Raw genomic sequence first — 20,700 nt, 5'->3', positions numbered from 1 at the left:
GACACGAAGGAGAGTGAACGAAGTTGTTCCCTGCAAATTGCCTCAGTCGTCGTCCTTCCTTAAATAGGCTAAGGGAGTGGCCAATTAGCCCCAAGCCTTACTCCCAAGGAGACCTCCTCCTGAGGAGCCACTCCTGCCTTTTGGCAGCTCTGCACGCCCGTGCATCGAGAAGAGGCTCTTCCTCTTTGTCCTCTTCACTTAAGGGAGCTTCTGAAGGTTCTGAAGGCCCTGGCTAAATCCCCGCCTCTGGCACCACATCTTCTCCAGCCTCCTCATTGTCTGACTTGAGTGCCAGCTGCACAGGCTGCTGGCGCAGCACCATACCAGCTTCCTCACTGTCGGAATCATCTACTAGCTGCACAGGCCACTGATGGGCCACAACACCATAAGTGAAGGACTACTTGTATTTCACAGAGCTTAAACATCTCCTGATCGCCCTTGGGGTCCCTCTCAGAATCTGCCCAACTTTTCTTACACACCTTTCCTAAAGAGAGATCTCCTGAATGGGATGCAAAACCTGTGATGGGGTTGACTAATGCAGAAGAAGGTGAAACTATTTTTTGCCCTGATTCGGCCATTAAACTTCTGCTGACGCAACCTGAAAACTGCATTTGCCTTAATAGCAGCCATATCCTGCTTCTAAGCTTATTATATTCGGCATGGGGTCAATTACAACTGAGAGACCGTACCTTCCGTAAAGCCAAAGAACATCCTCGTTCCAAAGAAAGCTTCGTCTTTATCCATCGTAACTCGGAGCGCACAGGTGCATTTAAGAGGGGTTGAGCCACAGAGTAGAACAACAGTATTGGTACCATCTGATGCCGTGTTTTTCAAAATTGGCAACTTTAAGACAGGTGGACTTCAACTCCCAGGATTCCCCAGACAGTTTGCTGGCTGGGGAATCCTGGGAGTTGAAGTCCACCCATCTTAAAGTTTGCCAAGGCTGAGAAACAATTTATCTGGGAGGTCACCACCAAGTATCCACCAACGTGGAGCTGAACAAATGGGAACTGTATAAGAAGCCAGCATGGATAAGTGTCCCAGCATTGTTCCAGTTCTCCAAGTTATATTGGCCCAGAATGATGATACTGTGCAATCCAGGGGAAAAAAATGTAATTCATTTTATTTGTAAAATGTGCACTGTTTAAAAACAACCAAAGGCAATCAAAACAAATAGAAATCACAGTAAAAGTATGATATACCATATGGTGCGGCTTTGGAAGACAAAAAAAATCAAACAAAAACGAAGGCAGAGAGAAAGTAGGTAAAAATAACTGCTCATAATTTCAAGGTATTTACGCACACTTGACTTACTGACAAGTTTTAATATATGCTGTCAGTGAATATTTTATTTGGTGAATTAGTAACTTTTGGCATGAATGGATGTGAAACCCGCAAAAGCCCTTTCTTGTATTCAGTAATATAATCAGTAGATTAACTGCAAATAAATCAGAAATAAATCAGCTTATGGGCCAAACACCGTTTTTAATGAATAATTCTTGGCGAAGAGTTTTAGATCTTGGGCTTAATTGCTCAAGATAGGCTATATCAATAGAAAATACACACTGGGAGGAAAGGAAATGTCAGAATTAAGTCCAAGGATATCAATATTGGAGAAAAGAAGGAGAGATATCAGCAGTCATTAGATTGCTGAGCTACTACATCTTAAGAATTGGCAAGCTGCAAATATAGGTAGTCCTCAACTTACAATCATTCGTTTTGTGACCATTCAAAGTTAAAACGGCACTGAAAAAAGTGACCAGAAGTATGGAGTTTTACAGGTAGTCCTTACAATCACAACTGAGCTCAAAACTGAGGTTGCTAAGCAAGATAGTTGTTAATTTTACGATCTTTCTTGCCACCGTTGTTAAGTGAATCACTGCAGTGGTTAAGTTAGAACCACGGTTGTAAAATGAATCTGTTTCCCCATTGACTTTGCTTGTCAGAAGGTCGCAAAAGGGGATCACATGACCCCGGGATACTGCGCCCATCACAAATATGAGACAGTTGCCAAGCATCCAATTTTTTCATCAGGTGACCATGGGGATGCTGCAATGGTCGTAAGCGTGACGAACGGTCATAAGTCACTTTTTTCAGTGTCCCTGTAACTTTGAATGGTCACTAAATGAAAGTCCAGGACTGCCTATACTTTGGGACAGCGTACAAGAGAAGATACTGTCACACATTTCCACAGATAGATAAGAACCGCCGTGGCGCAGTGGTGAGAGTGCAGTACTACAGGCTACTTCTGCTGACTGCTGGCTGCCTGCAATTTGGCCATTCGAATCTCACCAGGCTCAAAGTTGACTCAGCCTTCCATCCTTTCGAGGTGGGTAAAATGAGGACCCAGATTGTTGGGGGCCATCGGCTGACTGTGTAAACCGCTTAGAGAGGGCTGTAAAAGCACTGTGAAGCATTATATAAGTCTAAATGCTGTTGCTATTGCTATAGTGTCAAAACTCCCCCCCCCCCACCACCCTGTTTTTCAGTCAGATTAAAGCAATGAGAAGGACCAGGGTGAAATGTAAAATTTGTTACTACCGGTTCTGTGGGCGTGGCTTGGTGGTGGTGGTGGGTAATGTGACTGGGTGGGCGTGGCCAACTTTTTTTTTTTTTTTAACTTTTCAAAGCATTTTTTCTAATGCTTTGAAAAGCCTCTGCCGATCAGGCAACTCAACTGGGATCGTGAGAGACTTTTCAAAGCATATTTTTACCACCTCTTTGGCCAAGAGGTTGCAGAAAAAAATGCTTTGAAAAGCCGCTGACGATCCCAGCTGAGCCGCGCGATCATCAGAGGCTTTTTTTTTTACTTTTAAAAGCATTTTTTCATTGGAAGAGGTTGTAGAAAAAATGCTTTTAAAAGTTTTTTTAAAAAAGCCTCTGATGATTGTGCGACTCAGCTGGGCATGGTGGGGGGGGGAAGCAGGGATTTTTGCTACCGGTTCTCCGAACCACCCGCCACCATCACTACCGGATCGGGTGATCCAGTCCGAACTGGGAGCATTTCACCCCTGCGAAGGACCAACCACCTCCCTTTCCCCGGAGCAAGCCTTTCTCTGCACTTCCCTTTTACAAGTGCAGAGATGCTCAACCGAGCAGCCGCTGCCTGCTGGATCCAGCTCCAAGCAGCAGCTTTGTTTCATAGAGTTCGTCCTTAAGTATCTTCACCACGGGGGGTAAAATCTGAAGCTGGACCATGAGCGAAAGGGGGGAGTGGGGGTGAAAAAAAGGGAAGAGGTGGGAAACGGCTCTGCTCACACCCCAGCCACACTACAGGTGAGAAAGGAGAAGTTACTGTAGTATGCCTCGGGGGCATTAATTAAACCTTTTGGAGGGAGAGAGGGGGGAAAAAACCCACCCTTATTCCCTTAACAAGAAAAAAAAATCAAGCCCTAGAATTTGACACCAAAGGGCCCTCCGCTATTTCCATTCTAAAACTTGTCACCTTTGCACTGCCTGCAGGGAATGACACAAAGACCACACAGGAGCAGTTTGAGGCTTCCCTGTTGAACAGCTCCTCATTAGGTCCTTGCAAGCTGTCAGACTTCCAGATTCAAACAAAAAAAAAGGGGGGGGGTGGGAGGGGAGGGGAAGAAGAGAAGTGCCAGACCTGAAACCTAAGGAATTTTGCACACACATCTATAGGTGGGAGCAGGAATGCCCAATTGTTCTCACTGTTGAAAGCTGATTGCGTAGAATACAACCACAGCATTGGTGGGACACGGTTTCACCAAGGTCTGGATAGCTTGGTGAAGGGCCTGGATAGAGCCTGGATAGCTCTGCAGACAAGGCACTGTAATTTAACACCAGCTGTCTGCAATTAAAGTAAGTTCGAACTCTTGCCAGGCTCAAGGTTGACTCAGCCTTCCATCCTTTCTAAGGTAGGTAAATTGAGGACCCAGTTTGTGGGGGCAATAAACTGACTTTGTATAAATATACAAAAGGATGAAGGCTATTGCTTAACGCACTGTAAGCCGCCCTGAGTCTCCGGAGAAGGGCGGCATATAAATCAATTTTTTTTTTTTAAAAAAGGTCAACTTTACCCCCAAAAGTGCTGCCCGAACTCCACAATGGAAAACATTAAATTGGAAATGAATACAGCAATAGAGAGAGAGATGAAGGAATTGGAGGGGAGCAGGAAGGGGAGGGAAGAGTAAGGAGAAAGGAAGGGAAAGGAAAGCAGAGGAGGAGAGAAGGTAAGACAGGGGGGAAAGAGAGGAGGAGAAGGAGAAGGGAAGGGGAAGTAGAGAAGAGAAGAAGAAGATGGGGAAAGAAAGTTGGAAGGAGAAGAGGGAAGAGGAAGAGGATAGGTTTGAGGAGAAAAATTGCTGTACAATAAAAAAAGAAGATGAAATGGAAGAAAGGCATCTCTGAACAAGCAAATATAAATATATTACGAAAAAGAACTAATTGTTAAAGAATAAAAGAGGACAAATATGTACAACTAGCAAAGTTAGAATTTAGGGATAAATGAAGAAGGTGTTTATATAGGCAAGTATAGAAATACTGAGGTATATTCAAAAAAAAAGGAAAGGGGGGAAGACGATATTGATAAAAATTGTAATTGAGTAAAATGTATTTGAATTTGACTAATTGTATAAGATAAGAAACGAGCAACACTCTGTTCAAAAAAAAAAGAAAGAAAGATGTGGCTGAAGGTGGGAGAGGAGAAAAGAAAAAAAACCCAATAAAACTTGTTTAAAAAAAAACATACCCTCAAAAGATCTTAACAGATTAACAGAGTTGGAAGGGACCTTGTAGGTCATCTAGTCCAACCCCCTGCCCAAGCAGGAGACCCTACACCATTTATGACATTTAGCTCCACGGAAAGCACATGCTCCCAGTGGTCTTCCGGATGCGATTCAAGGTGTTGGTTACCACCTTTAAAGCGCTCCATGGCTCAGGACCTGGGTACCTACGAGACCACCGTCTGCCACCGATAGCCTCCCACTGTCCAGTTCGCTCCCACAGAGAGGGACTCTTCAGGGTGCCGTCGGCCAAATTATGTCGGCTGGCAACACCCAGGGGGAGAGCCTTCTCTGTGGGAGCCCCTGCCCTTTGGAATGAACTGCCCGTGGACATACGCAAGATCTCTGACCTCCGAGTTTTCCGCTGTGCTCTTAAGACTCTGCTCTTCCAACAGGCAGGGCTAGATTCATAAATTGAGTTTTAAATTTGGAGTTCTTAAATTTTGGGGTTTTTTAGTTAATTGGCCTTAAATGTAATACTTTTAATAATTTTTTAAATTTAAATTGTGATATTTGTATTGTGTTTTTACCTGGCTGTACACCGCCCCGAGTCCTTCGGGAGAGGGGCGGTATAGAAATAAAATTATCTATCTATGCTTCTTTCCAAGGCAGTCAATTGGCAAATGGAGCCAGTTATCATCGTGCCCTTTGCTAACACTTTTCATTAGAAAGATTCCAGAAAAGAAAACAAGAGAAAGCAAAGGAAGAGGAGAAGTGAACCAAGGGCAAAGGTTTTTTTGAAAGGCGGTGGTAATAAAACCCATGACTTTCTGAAATAATAAAAAAAAAAGGTGGTTTCCATTCTAGAACCAATATCCTTTGTACTTTGTTAGCCTCCTAAGGGTCTGCCCGGGTTCAATTCTCAGAATGAAACAAAAAAAAAAAAAACCATGCAAAGTTCCCCGAGTTATCCTTTGAAAAACAATGGTCCAATAGCAACATGCTCCAGGATCAGAGAGTACCCCAGCTAAGAAGGGAATATCTGTAGCTCAGGGTTGAAACGAGGGGTCCTTGGTGGTGTCTGAGCTTGGTTGCTTTCTTGCAAGCTGTTTCTTGCAGGTGTCAGCACTGATGATATTACCTAGTTAGGTAATGAAACGTCTGCAACCAAGCTCAGAGATCACCAAGGAACCCGAGGAACTCAGCTACTTGAAACCTCTTCCAACCTGAAAACCTGGCCTTCTTCATCTGGCCCCCATTGAACGATATAGCCTTTCCTTAAATCACTCTCACCCCAATTTATTTCCCTTTATCTCAGATCAACCACAAAGGTCCGAAACAACAGATTTGGTCACTCTGTCAGAAGACTGTATTCCCACTGCATGGGCTCAGGTTCGAGGATGAAGCCCATCATGTATAGCAGAGGCACCACATGAAACAAAATCGAGAGACATTTATCATCCATCCCAAAGCAGAAAGCCTCACCAAGCCCATTTATACTTAAGGTAAAGGTAAAGGTTCCCCTGGCACATATGTGCTAGTCGTTCCCAACTCTAGGGGGCAGTGCTCACCTCCGTTTCAAAGCCGAAGAGCCAGCGCTGTCCGAAGACATCTCCGTGGTCATGTGGCCGGCATGACTAAACGCCAAAGGCACACGGAACAGGTGGTCCCTATTTTTCTACTTGCATTTTTTTTTTACGTGCTTTTGAACTGCTAGGTTGTCCCAGAAGCTGGGACAAGTCACGGGAGCTCACCCCGTTACGCGGCGCTAGGGATTCAAACCGTTGAACTGCCGACCTTTTGATTGACAAGCCCAGCGTCTTAGCCACTGAGCCACCGCGTCCCTCTTGAGCCACCGCATCCCTTTTATACTTAGTCAGCTCTTTATCAGGTTCTCTTCTTGGCTTTGCTTTCAATCATCGATGGAATTATCATTATTTCTGCTTATGTTTTCAAGTCAGAGCGGTTAAATTTATTCTAAACAATACGGCTGCATTTTTTAAAAATATCCCGAAAGGACAAGCTCGCTGAGTTGGAAAAGTCGATTTAGGGTGATCAAATCCAGGCCCTTGCTTTGTGTAGGATTCCAAAATTAAACCGCAACGACAGAATTATCTGTAAACATCCTTTTCACAAAAAAGGGGAAAGATGGAGAACCGGCCATTTACATAACTGTCTTCTCCTTCCAAATAATCAAATCTGTAAGAAACTAAAAGGAAATTCAACTTTACAAGTAACTATGGCAGCAGATTTCCCCACAGTGGGTTGTTTTAAAGAAGACACTCATGAAACGCGCGTTAAGGATCCTTTCTGATCGCACAAAAGTAAAGACCCAAGATCTGAAATAGGAAAAAAGTATGTATGGCTAAAATGGATGATTACAAAAACCGATAGACACCAGACGATATTCGCCAGCGAGAAAGAAACATTCACCATTCACAAAAAGTACTATTAGAGAACATTGGACATTGCAGAGAAAAGTAGTTGCGTCATCTTTTGACACACAAAAAAACCATCCACTATCCACAATGAACAAATTTACTTTTTTTCAATGAGCCAAAGAAAATCCATACAACTTTTTTTTTTTAAAAAAATGTGGGGGTTCATTCCCCTCCTTACCTCTGTGTCTGTTGGTGGTCTTGTCAAACATAAGCATGGCATCTTCTACCTGCAAGATACAAGGACATCCTTGATTTAGAGACGGTGAAATACAATCTCGCAAATTATGAAGCAATTGAGGGGCACGATGAGCAATCTGACCCGGGGCGTCAAACCTCCTTTTTCTGCATCGTTAGGTTGGGTTCCAAAGACAAAACAATAATCACGGCACCCAGAGATCGATGGCATCGGTAAGTAATTCACTGTTATTACAAGAGGGTTGAAATTCTGGCTATCTTCTTAATTAAAAGGGGGCTCTGCCGTTGTGTCTCCCTATATTCCCTGACCTTGGACTACCTGATTTTGTATTCTCGCCAACGATTGTGTGAATGTCATCTTCATTCATTTCCAATTTTACTTTGCATCACAGTATATGTAGCAGTTCGGTCCAGTTTGGAAAGAATTCGAAACAACATTTAGGAGCCTTGGGAGTACAGTGGTCTAAAGCACCCTGTTATTAAGACCAGCTGCCTGCAATTACTGCAGGTTCGAATCTCGCCAGGTTCAAGGTTGACTCAGCCTTCCATCCTTTCTAAGGTAGGTAAATTGAGGACCCAGTTGTGGGGGCAATAAGCTGACTTTGTATAAATATACAAAAGGATGAAGGCTATTGCTTAACGCATTGTAAGCCGTCCTGAGTCTCCGGAGAAGGGCGGCACATAAATCAAATTAAAAAAACAAAACAAAACATGTGCCTAGCAGTCATGCTCCCTGTTTCCATCCTTTCGACACACCTAATTTTAACTAAGGTTATGCTCTCCACACCTTGGGAGCTTCAAGGCTCGATAGAAACAGGATGTCATATCTTCCTTTTACAGTTTTCCATTCCCTGTATGCGGGGTGGGATTCAGCTAATTTTACATCTGGTTCGCTGAACCGGTAGTTGCAAGAACTGGCTGGCCCCGCCCACCCGTCCCCACTCCTCCCAGGAGTCTCCACGTGGCCTGTTTTGGATGCCACGTAAGTGCAGCGCCCACATGGAGGCTCTGGGAGGGTGAAAAATGTTTCTGGCCTCTGGAGGGCCTCCAGAGCCTGGGGAAGGCCGTTTTTGCCCTCCCTGAGGAAAGGGGAGAAGAAGAGAGGAGTGGGGGAAGGGAAATAGGAAAGAGAAGGAGAGGAAGAATGAAGAAAGAAAGTAGGAGGAGAAAGAGGAAGGAAGAGAAGGGGAGGAGAAGAAGAAAGGTTGTGGTAAAAGTAAATGGTAAAAGAATAGCCCCCAAAAAGTAAAAATGAAAAATGAAAGTTAAAAGATAAGATGAATGAAAAATGATGGATAAAGGACTGTACATGTAAACGTGTTTATGAGAAATAAAAATAAAAAAAAAATTTGAGGGGGAAAAAAAAAGGAAAGTCTCCAGAGCTTGGGGAGGGCGAAAACGCACTCCCGCCATGGTGCAGGGGGCCAAGTAGGCCACGCCCTCCATGGCCACGCCCACCCAGCAACCGGGCAGAGAACCAGTTGCTAACATTTTTGAATCCCACCCCTGCCTGCATGATAGTCTTAGTGCATTTCATGGGAAAAGAAGCCTTACAATCATATACTTGCACCCCACCCAAACATTTCTCTGAGACGGTGCCACCAAAATCATAAAACCACTTTGCCTGTATGCCTTCACTTTTGCCACACCTATGAAAAAAATCATTAAAAAAAAATTATATCGAGCCCAGCCCAAGAATGACTTAGAACAATCCAGCCAAAGTTCAGTTCATCATTTGTTTATATCCAAAAGACAGAATCTTGCCAGACTAAACCTTTACTACTCTCACCCTAATGGAGATACCTTGGGAGATTCTTGGACAGTGATGGCTAACCTTTTTACCATCGTGTGCCAGGAGCCTGGGGGGAGGGGGTCACGCACGCATGCCCACGCCCATAATTCTATGCACCCTGCCCCCACGCATGTGCAGGTGACCACCCCCCGCGCTCCTGGCACACGATGGCATGGTTAGCCCGTTTTTTGCTCTCCCCAGCCTCCAGAGCCTTTCTAGGAGTCTGGAGAGGGCGAAAATGGCCTTCCCCACCCCCCACCCCGGAGGCCCCCTGGAGGCCAGAAATGGCCTGTTTGCCAACTTCCGGTGGGCCCAGAAGGCCTGAAAATCAGCTGGCCGGCACGCACATGTGCCCCGGAGCCTTCCCCCTGGAGGCTGAAAATGGCCCATTTGCCAACTTCCAGTGGGACCGGAAGGCCCATTTTTTGCTGTCCCCAGCCTCCAGAGCCTTTCTAGGAGTCTGTGGAGGGTAAAAACAGCCTTGCCCACCCTCCCGGAAGCCCTCCGGTGGGCCCAGAAGGCCCGAAAATCAGCTGGCCCAGAAGGCCCGAAAATCAGCGCACTTGTGCCCCGGAGCTAAGCTCGCGTGCCCACCGATATGGCTACGCATGCCACCTGTGGCATGCATGCCATAAGTTTGCCATCACGGTTCTAGGAGGTGGCTATCCTAACTCTCTCTCTCTTTTTTACAGCTCTGGGCTGTGTTGCCTCTTATCTTGCTCCCCTCCTTGGAATACGCTTCCACCTTCCCGGGAAAATTCCACTTCACTGCAGCCCATCACAATTTCTAATTCTACCTCAGGAGTCCATCTATACAGCACTCAACTAGCTTCCTTTAGAGAAAAATTTAAAATACAGGTAGTCTTCGACTTACGGCCTCAATTGAGACCAACATTTCTGTTGCTAAGTAAGATGGTTATTAAGTGAGTTTTTCCCCATTTTACGATCTTCCTTGCTGCAGTTGTTACGTGAATCGCTGCAGTTCTTAAGTTAGTAATATGATTCTTAAGTGAATCTGGCTTCTGCGTGGACTTTGCTTGTCAGAAGGTCGCAAAAAGTGATCACATGACCCCTGCTATCAAGTCACCCCTAGGCCTTCTTTTCATTAAACTAGACATACCCAATTCCAGCAACCGTTCTTTATATGTTTTAGCCTCCAGTCCCCTAATCCTCTTTGTTGCTCTTCTCTGCACTCTTTCTAGAGCCTCCACATCTTTTTTATATCGTGGTGATCAAAAGCGGATGCAGTATTCCAAGTGTGGCCTTACCAAGGCCTTATAAAGTGGTATTAACACTTCACGAGATCTTGAGTCTATCCCTAGGAATATTGGCGTTTTTGGCACACTGCTGGCTCAACAAGACGCAGATGTGGATGTTTCCTTCTGAAGGTCAAGTACCAAAAAGATGGTTGGAGAACCAGAATCAAGTTTCTGCCAGTGAGATCTCGAAGAACAGTGGTAGAAGAACAGTGATCCAACCAGTTGTGCAGTGGTGGGTTGCCCCTGGTTCGCACTGGTTCTATGGAACCGATAGTAAAACCGGTGGGAGGCTCCACCCACCGACCCCGACGTCATCAAAACGCTTCTGCGCTTGCGCGTGGCCCTGCTGTGAACCAGTAATAAAGGTAAGTAGAACCCACCCCTGCAGTTGTGGTATATACCTCAGTGGCTGAGTGACCAGACCTGGGCTGCAAAACTCCAGAAAACCCACTAGATGGCAGCAAAGAATTGCATGCATTTCTTTGATGCAATGGACTCCCACCTTCACCTACATTTCTGCAGCCCAGATGTGGTCAACCTACTTGGAAGAACTGGTTCCAAAAAAAAAAAAGAAGCAGCAGCAAACAACAAGACTAGACAGCGCATACAGTATTGCTTTAATCAAAAGCTCCTTTGTCCACATATGCCTCTCCTGAAATTGAAATATCCTCCCTCCACCCCACTCCAATCTACTGGGGGAGGCAGGGCAGGTGCTTCACCCACGGAAGGTCCAAGAGGACACCAAGGCAAGATTCTGCTTGGCCTCAAAGGGATTCAATGGACTTTTCAAAAGCCACAGGTGTTTCCAGGGAGAAGGATGTGTGTATGTGTGTGTAGGGGGGGGGGGTTATACTCAGTCGCCACATTCCAGCCGCTCCATTTCAGAGAAACAGAAGGATCCCGACGCACTCAAGTGTGACCAAAGGAAAGGAAAGCTTTCAAGATCCTGTTATTTGCATGACTTGGTCCACCTGCGTTTCATCCACAGGGCCACACCTCAGTGCTGCTCTTTAAGAGAAGAGGAGCAGGGCGCTGAAGCTGCCTGTCACTACAGATGCTGCCAGAGCCCGGATCCAGAAGGCCTTGTTTTCAAATGGGGAAGGTCATCGTAGCTACAGATAGAGGGTCTGTGTATGTGTGTGACAGAAGAGCAGATGACATACGAAGCTCGGTAGATTTGTAGGAACAATGCTTGACCATCAGGAATACTTTAAAGGTTCCAAAGGTGATGAACAAAGCTGCTCAGAGTCCATTCCGAACGGAGAGATGGACTCCGAAAGAAGATTTTATCCTCTTAAATTTTTTTGGGGGGGAAGACTGTGTGATGGGAGGGAAAACATGTGTGTGTGTGTGTGTGTGTGTGTGTGTGTAGATGATAGAGATAGGTAGGTAGGTAGGTAAGGTAGGTAGACAGACAGACAGACAGACAGACAGACAGACAGACAGACAGACATTTTTAAATTAAATTTCTTAATATAAAATACAATGAGAATGAAGATACCCTGTTTCCCCCAAAATAAGACATCCCCAGATAATAAGCCCAATCAGGCTTTTCAGCGCATGGTAATAAGGCCAAGCGCTTATTTCAGGGTTCAAAAAAATATAAGACAGGGTCTTATTTTTGGGGAAACATGGTAATAGGGAAGTGGGGAAGAGAAAAAGGGGAAGGAAAAGTATGGGGCAGGGGAGGAAAGAAGAAAAAAGTGTTAACTTCCAACTTTTTTCAATGCGCTAAAATAAAAATAGTAAGGTACAGCAAGGTCTCCAATCTTGGCAACTTAAAGCCTGGCGGACTTCAACTCTCAGAATTCCCCAGCCAGCTGGCTAGGGAATTCTGGGAGTTGAAGTCCGCCAGGCTTAAAGTTGCCAAGGTTGGAGACCCCTCAGGTACAGCCTCAACTTTTTGGGGGGAGGAAAAACATGGTTCTTTCCTTGTCCTTTATCCCTTTAGAGAAAACAATTGACATTTGTAAAAAAAAGAAAAGAAAAAAAGACAGCATTGAACTTGCCAACTAATTCTCTATAAATACGGGTAATCTCGACTTACGACCACAATGGATGCCATAATTTTAATTGTTAAGCAAGACAGTGGCTTTTGTCCCATTTTACGACCTTTCTTGCCTCAGTTGTTAAGTGAATCACTGCAGCTCTTAAGTTAGTAACACGGTTATTAAGTGAATCTGGCTTCCCCATTGACTCTGCTTGTCAAAGTCACAAAATGTGATCACATGACCCCCGGGACACTGCAACCGTCATAAAGTTACCATGGGCAAGTAGGCGGCAATCTAAACATTTTAAAATAAATAAATAGGAGTTAATTGACAAGCATCTGGATTTTGATCATGTGACCATGGGGATGCCGCAATGGTCATAAATGTGAAAAATCGTCATAAATCACTTTTTTCCGTGCCGTTGTAACTTCGAATGGTCATTGAACAAATGGTTATAAGTCGAGGACTACCTGTAACAGAACTTCATTATCACCTTCCTATTGGACCACACAGTCTCACTACAATTCACGTGCAGAATGAGTCCTAATGTTGCTGCCGGGCTTAGTTTTAGCTTGTTTTGTATGCACTTATCTCTATTTTGAGGGACGCGGTGGCTCAGTGGCTAAGATGCTGAGCTTGTCGATCGAAAGGTCGGCAGTTCAGCGGTTCGAATCCCTAGTGCTGCATAACGGGTGAGCTCCTGTTACTTGTCCCAGCTTCTGCCAACCTAGCAGTTCGAAAGCACATAAAAAATGCAAGTAGAAAAATAGGGACCACCTTTGGTGGGAAGGTAACAGCGTTCCGCGCGCCTTTGGCATTGAGTCATGCTGGCCACATGACCATGGAGATGTCTTTGGACAGCATGGGCTCTTCGGCTTTGAAATGGAGATGAGCACCGCCCCCTAGAGTCAGGAACGACTAGCACATATGTGTGAGGGGAACCTTTACCTTTACCTTTATCTCTATTTTAATTTCCTTCCTATTAGGCATGGTATCAAAGACACCCCAAAAAGTATGTGTGTGTGGGGGGAAGAAAATGTATGAAATATAAGCCCCCAAAGCGCATATCTCTGCACCTAAACAAAGTGGCAGACCCCGAGATGGAGAAAGCAAATCCGAAAAGATGGGTGGGCTCCACCGTCTGGCAAACCAAACACGCCAAGCTAAAATCCCTTCTCGCCTGTAAGACAGAAAACCAATCCAGTTGCAAAAACAGACCTGAGTTTGAAATCTCTTGTTCCGGCGTGCTTTTTCATCCATGTGTCATGATATTATTTACACAATCTAGACAGAGATTACAATAGCAGTGGGCTTCAGAGAGACCGCTGAATTTTAATAGCTTCCTTCCCTTAAGAATTGACAGCTTCAGGGGGTCAGCAATCCGGCTAACACCGACCACCGCCGCTTGAGCTGGAGGCGTCTTGTCATGACAAAATTTCAGCCGAGCTCCAGGCCTCTCCGGGGAGATCTACTCTCTGAACTTTCTTTGTTCGGTTTCTTTAAGATACCACACCGCTGGAGCCAGCTAAGGCAACAAATAACAAGGCAGCCAGCCCGGTCCTTGTCTAAGGGGGAACACACTAGACGACACAAAGACCTATTTCTTCCCGTTAGCTGTAACCTAGGTGACAACGCTGAGATCCAGCTGACATGCCGTCTCCTCCCATCGCTAAAATTTCAACTTTCCAAAGCTTGACTAACAAGTGGATCCATATATTATTCACACATTTTGCACGAGCACAGGAGGTCCTAGGCTTGGGACTGTTCACTTAGTGACCAAAGGTTTACGACAGACCCCCCCCCCCCGAAAAGGTACTGGAGACCCGGATCCGCACTTCCAACGGATGTCTGGGTCACATGGCTGCATTTTGATTTCAAGTCTCCTGCAGTCCTGTGACCATGATTTTACGTTTTTTAACCGAAACTGGAGTTTACTTCCAGTTGCCAACAAGAAAAACACCCATAGCAAACTGTGGGTTCATTTAACTACCGTGATCACTTAACGACTGGGGTGTTTGCTTAAGGACCACCACAAAAAAAGTTGTAGAATTGGGTGCAGTCACATGATGACCCACCTAACAACTCTCACAATTTACAATCGTAATTCTGGGCTCAATTACTGTCATAAATTGAGGACTACGTGTAAATGGAAGGAACTTAATTCACTGTTCTTTCTTTATTTTTTTTAAACAAGTTTTATTAAAATTTTTCTTTCATCATACATATTTTATGAACAGAGTGTTGACCGGGTCACATCTTATACGTTTTATATATATTAATCTTTTTATCTATTCCAGTCTTCCCATTTTTTCCATATTCATCTCTTTTATGTAGTTCTTTATCACAAATTAATCATTTTTCACCATATCTTGTTATTTCAACTTCTGGCATATTGTTCTTTTTTTTTCCAAGTCCATTTTACATGTTTTCAATTTCAATCATGTTTTTTTTCCATACTTCTTTGTCTTATCTTAATATCTTCTTAATACACAATACATAAACAGTACCACTATCCGTCCCTTAATTCCTAATCTCTTACAATAACATCAATTAATTATTTTATTTCTCCATTACAGAATATATTTCTCAAAATCCCCATCCAACTTTTTAACATTTCAACTTTGTCTCTTAGTTTAACTTGTCTTAAAAATGAAATCAAATTGCCATTTCACATTTCATCTTTTCTGTTTTACTACAAGCAATATACATCATCATATTCAGATTTTACATTAAAACCCTTTAACTTAGTTAACCATCCATAATTAATAACATTAATACAGTTCCCTTAAATCTACTAATATTTACATTATTTCCCTTCCTCCTTTCCACTAATCTTCCCTTCTTTAACCATTTTCTCTTGGTCTTTCCAAAATTCCATTTCTTGGTAGCTTTCTCCTTTTATCCCATTCTCTTAACTTCTTCTTCTTTTTCTTTTTTTGTTTTTATATTTATTGTATTGTGACAGTGTATTAATTCACTGTTCTGATGAGTGATCATCATCATCATTTAATGACCCCATAATCCCTGAGCAACTGAATAGAGCTAGCAGAGTGTTTACTGGCCGGATGCCTTTCCTGACGCCAATGCAGAGATTTGTTTAGCAGATATATTCTCATTGTGCCCAGAGAGAAAAATATCTGCCTCTACCTAGGATTAAACTCATAGCCTCCTGATTGTGAGCTGAGAGCTCTACCTCTAGGCCACCGCACCACTCCAATGTTCTGATGAGTGATGTAGTCCTCATATTAATGGAATATGGACATAAAGTAAATCCTTGGATAACAGTTTTTTTCCCCTTTTTTCTTTTAAAAACACGTCAGCTGGGACTTGGGAGGCAGAGAATAGATGGGGGTGGGGCCATTCAGAATTTTTACTACCGGTTCTCCGAACTACTCAAAATTTCCGCTACCGGTTCTCCAGAACTGGTCAGAACCTGTTGAAAACCACCTCTGATTATGGATCATAAGAAATAGAACTGGATCTCTCCTGCCAAACAAATCTTTTTAGGCCAGGGGTGTCAAACTCAGAGGGCTGTTATCAGGGTTGTGTTTGACCTTGGGAGGGCCGGGGTGTGGGCCAAGGTGGGTGTGGCCAGTTCAATGTCACTTGCGCCCCCCGGCTCCATTTTCACTGACAGAGCCACCGCGGGCCGGTCCTTCGTTGTTTCAAGGGCGGCCCTGCGGGCCAGATCTAAGCACCTTGTGGGCTGGATCTGGCCCGCAAGCCTTGAGTTTGAGACCCGTCTTAGGCAATCTCTCTGCATTAACAGTTGCGCAAATCCCCACTCTATGTATGCACAATGGGACAAGTACTGCATATACCCTATTTCCCTGAAAATAAGACATCCCCTGATAATAAGCCCAATCGGGCTTTTGAGCGCATGCACTAAAATAAACCACCCCCCGAAAATAAGCCCTTTCCAAAAATATTTAAATGCAGAGCTGGAAATCAGGTAAGACGGCAAGAGGAGCCCCATCTTGCTCCACGCACACCAAAATAATAAGACCTCCATGAAAATAAGGCCAAGCACTTATTTCGGGGTTCAAAAAAAATATAAGACAGGGTCTTATTTTCGTGGAAACACAGTAGTTACTTCGTCCAACCAATATTTCCAACTAAATCACCATGTCTGTCACTGCACTAGGATAAAGAGCGATGTGGTATCAAGGTATTCTTTAGGGTCTTGACACTAGTTAAAATAAGCACAAACTATTTCTGGTATTAATCAACCGCAAGCGCACAAGCCATTGGGATCAGGGGTATAGAGGAGAAGATGTATATGATGAGATCATGCAAATATCATTAACCTACATAATTCTATCAAAGATGGGACAAAAACAGGTAACTAGTGGAATTTGTGCATAATAGCATTGTGTGTGTGTGTGTGTGTGTGTGTGTGTGTGTGTGTGTGTGTGTGTGTGTTGGCATTCTGGCATCTTTGTATTTGCTGCAGATGCTGCTGACCTTGATAAATAATTTTCTTGCTCCTTGCTCCAGCATAGTGGTTTGAATGTTGGTGCCTGAGAAAACTGCTGCGAATACCGCAGGCAGCCAAGAAACGGATAATCAAACCGCCCTGAGTTCTCACTCAAAGCACAAACAACCCCACGCAAATTTTAATTGATTTTTTTTTACTTTAATTGAATTTTTAAACTGAAGATCTTTATGGTTTTAATTGTTTCATGCGGCATTTTATTCAATGACTGTAAGCTACCTAGAGTTGCCTTCGGTGAGATGGATGATATAAAAGTTTAGTTAGTAAATCAAACAATCAATCAATCCTACTTTGGACACAGGATGTGAAGACCCTGCTCTTTGGAGAAAGCTCCAATGTTGGGAAAGAAAGAAAGGAAAGAGAAGAGAAGAGAAGAGAAGAGAAGAGAAGAGAAGAGAAGAGAAGAGAAGAGAAGAGAAGAGAAGAGAAGAGAAAGCAAAGGAAAGCAAAGGAAAGGAAAGCAAAGGAAAGGAAAGGAGGAAGGAAGGAAGGAAGGAAGGAAGGAAGGAAGGAAGGAAAAAAAGAAAGAAAGAAAGAAAGAAAGAAAGAAAGAAAGAAAGAAAGAAAGAAAGAAAGAAAGAAAGAAAGAAAGAAGGAGAGAGGCAGGCAGGCAGGCAGGCAGGCAGGCAGGAAGGAAGGAAGGACCAGCAGCAAGGTGGAGGGACGTAACCATGATGGTGATGGGTATATTATTGAAGACTTGAAGGATCAGGCTGGTGACAGAATCCTTCTGGAGAAAAATCTGTGTTGCTAACAGTTGACGCTAATTTGACAGCATGTATTGTGATCAATCAGCATAGTGATATTCTGTTTAATAGCTACTCATTTATTATGACCTTTGGTCATTTTTAAGGAACAACTATGATGGAGAGGTTTGGTTTTTAAGCATGGAACTGGAGGAGTTTTTTGGGGTTCCTTCCTTTCATTGTTCTCCTTTTTATTTTCTGCAGTCCGACTGAATCTTTGGCCCGCCGGGCACAAATAATATACCCAAGATGGACAAACCTCAGACTAACATGATGGAGCATTTACTTTCTGAGTGGCACCATTGGGACATTTCGGTCTTTGGGTTCAAAGCTTCTCTCCACCACCAACCTGGATGACGAGGAAGCTTTAAATTCTTTTTTTTTTTTTAAGAGACTTTTTCCCCCAGAATAATTGATTTTCAAAACAGGAGGGTAATCTCATTTTCTAAGAATACAGAAAGGCAACATTTTCTTCTTCTTCTTCTCCCGCTGAGCAATCTTTCTTTTTTTGGTGGGGATCATCTTCTTTTCAAGTCAGTGCATCTCTGACTTTTGGTTCAGCAACAGGTAGTAAAAGAAAAGACAACAGAAGCCTGACACAAATTCACACCGAGACTGGCAGACAAAGCTTAAAGTCCTGTAAGATTGAAAAAGCTTGGATACTAAGAGTTGTGAGAGGAGTGTACTGCTTTTTGTGAGGACGCAGCAGGTAATGGATATTCCTGGAGGCTTTAAAGCCAGGATGCTCTTCCGGCCATATCAAATTGGTTCTCTCTCTTTCTTCCCTCTCCACCAAACTTTTGTTTGCTTCTTAAGGTCAAAACATTTTATCTTTGCCTTTTCAGATTGCCCCAACCCAACCTGCTTTTGCAGGGCGCCCATTGTCACAGGGAAACAACCCCTTTCTTCTGGCAGCAGAGTGACACAATGGCATCGCTCAGTAATTCCTGAACAGATAAAGTGCTGAACATAGGAAAAGAATTTCTATGAACGCTTGGACAAAATAAAGCATCTAAAATGACCGGGAGGAATGGAGAAGGTGGTTGGGGTAGTATAAAGAGCTGATATAAATACCATGAGTGCTCAGGAAGAGAGGGAAAACTTTACAAAACAATCTTATTGCAAGGTAAAGAAGTGGGACCTGGGGTTGAAAAGAGAAATTCATTCATTCATTCATTCATTCATTCATTCATTCATTCATTCATTCATTCATTCATTCATTGTTGTAATCTAGCAAGAACAGTCTGAAAGAAACCCCAGAACCCTTTCAATATGCAGAGGTTAAATAGATCAGACTCAAAAGTGCTTCATTCTCACGAGTCTCTATTTTATCGAGACACAAGCTGTTTCTGCCTTTCCATCGGAAGGGAGAAAGTCAAAAGTATCTACGCAAGGAAACCCAATACTATTAGGTGCCAAAGACCAGCTCCACATGTGAAGGTTCAATTAAGTTGATTTATTGCTAAAAGCCCATGCACAGGAAACTTCTCAACTAATGGTCCACACCTTGTTAAGAGTTAGATATTGGTCAATGGCATTCAAAGGAAGTTGGCCAGCTTGACGTCACTCATCGAGGTTCCATTTTTGGCCGTGATGGCCCACCCGGGGTCCATTTTTGGGTGCAACGGCCTCCTACAGCTCTCTGCTAGTGAAAACGGAGCTTGGGGAGGCCTGCCTGGGCTCCGTTTTCAGCCGCGACAGCCTCCTGCAGCCAGAGAAAACGGAGCTCGGGGAGGCTGCGCACGGTCTGCCTGGGCTCCGTTTTCAGCTGCGACAGCCTCCTGCAGCCAGAGAAAACGGAGCTCGGGGAGGCTGCTCACGGTCTGCCTGGGCTCCGTTTTCAGCCGCAACAGCCTCCTGCAGCCAGAGAAAACGGAGCTTGGGGAGGCTGCGCACAGTCCATTTTCATTGGCAGAGGTACTATCGGCCGGTCTTTTGTTGTTTCCAGGGCAGGTCCATGGGCCAGATCTAAGCACCCCGCAGGCCGGATCCAACCCATGGGTCTTGAATTTGATGCCCCTGCCTTAGCTGAACCAGTATTAAGCTGGTGTTTTCTGTTTTTTCTACAGTGTCCAGGGAGCCTTGATGAATATAAAGTCCCTTAGATTTTGCCACTCATTAGCCTGGAGAGTCCAACTTGAAACAAACCAGGAGAGGGCACTTCAGTCCAACAATGAGGAAAGATCCTAAGGTAGACTGCCTCTAAATTGGGACAGGAAGAGGAACAGTCATACTTAAACATTGTGGACAATCAGAGATCAACTCTATCAGACCCATGGTCCATGTAAATCCAGTTCTACTACCTCCAAATTGGCTGAGTAAATGTCTTCAGGAAGGCCCCATAGGGACAAGAGGGCAATATTCCTCTATCTGTGTTATTCACAGTGACGAATGACATAGCATGGTAGCATGCAGCATTTGGATCTCAAGTGGGAATCTGGTGTGGGCAACTTCTCTGTATTTGTTCGCTATTTCTCTAAGGAGTAAGCCTGATTTTTTTTAAAAAAAGTCAGAAAAATAACCTTACTGTCCCAAAACATTCCCTCCAGGACACTGCCGCTCTACTTAAGGAAACCACTTCACATATCCATGAAGCCATCAAAGTTGACTCAAAGATGTTGGTATGTTTTCAAACAGGGATTGGCCTTGGCTCTTTCCCTCAATGGAATCTCGTGGCATTTGAGGGGACGGGCATAATTATTTCGGCCTCTGTGCCATCTTGCATTTATTTATTTATTGTTTGTTGGTTTATCCATCCATTATTTATTTTTATGTCCCCTTTACTATTTTTATAAATAACTCAAGGCGGTGAAGATATCCAACACCGCTTCCTCCTCCTATTTTCCCCACAACAACAATCCTGGGAAGCAGGCTGGGCTGAGAGTGTGGCCCAAAGTCACCCAGCTGATTTTCATGGCTAAGGTGGGACTAGAACTCACTGCCTCCCAATTCCAATTTGCACCTATTTTATGATTGTGATTTTATGGTTTCTATTCTATGATTTTATGGGACGCGGTGGCTCAGTGGCTAAGACGCTGAGCTTGTTGATTGAAAGATCGGCAGTTCAGCGGTTCGAATTCCTAGTGCCGCGTA

At 44.0% G+C, this 20,700-nt stretch overlaps 1 protein-coding gene across 14 annotated transcripts in view; it reads right to left on the bottom strand.

Moving 5' to 3' along the window:
* MSI2 (musashi RNA binding protein 2) overlaps window positions 1-20,700 on the bottom strand; it is a 645,448-nt gene that overhangs the window by 256,068 nt on the left and 368,680 nt on the right. For all 14 annotated transcript variants that reach the window (XM_034420743.3, XM_034420731.3, XM_034420734.3 and 11 more), the window contains exon 7: window positions 7,308-7,356. In XM_034420743.3, coding sequence (XP_034276634.1) covers window positions 7,308-7,356 — 49 coding nt within the window. The remainder of the gene's footprint in view (window positions 1-7,307; window positions 7,357-20,700) is intronic.

This window comes from Pantherophis guttatus, chromosome 1, assembly GCF_059756535.1.
Source record: "Pantherophis guttatus breed Tessera chromosome 1, ASM5975653v1, whole genome shotgun sequence".
NCBI lineage: Eukaryota > Metazoa > Chordata > Lepidosauria > Squamata > Colubridae > Pantherophis > Pantherophis guttatus.
This window is presented reverse-complemented; position numbering and strand designations above follow the sequence as displayed.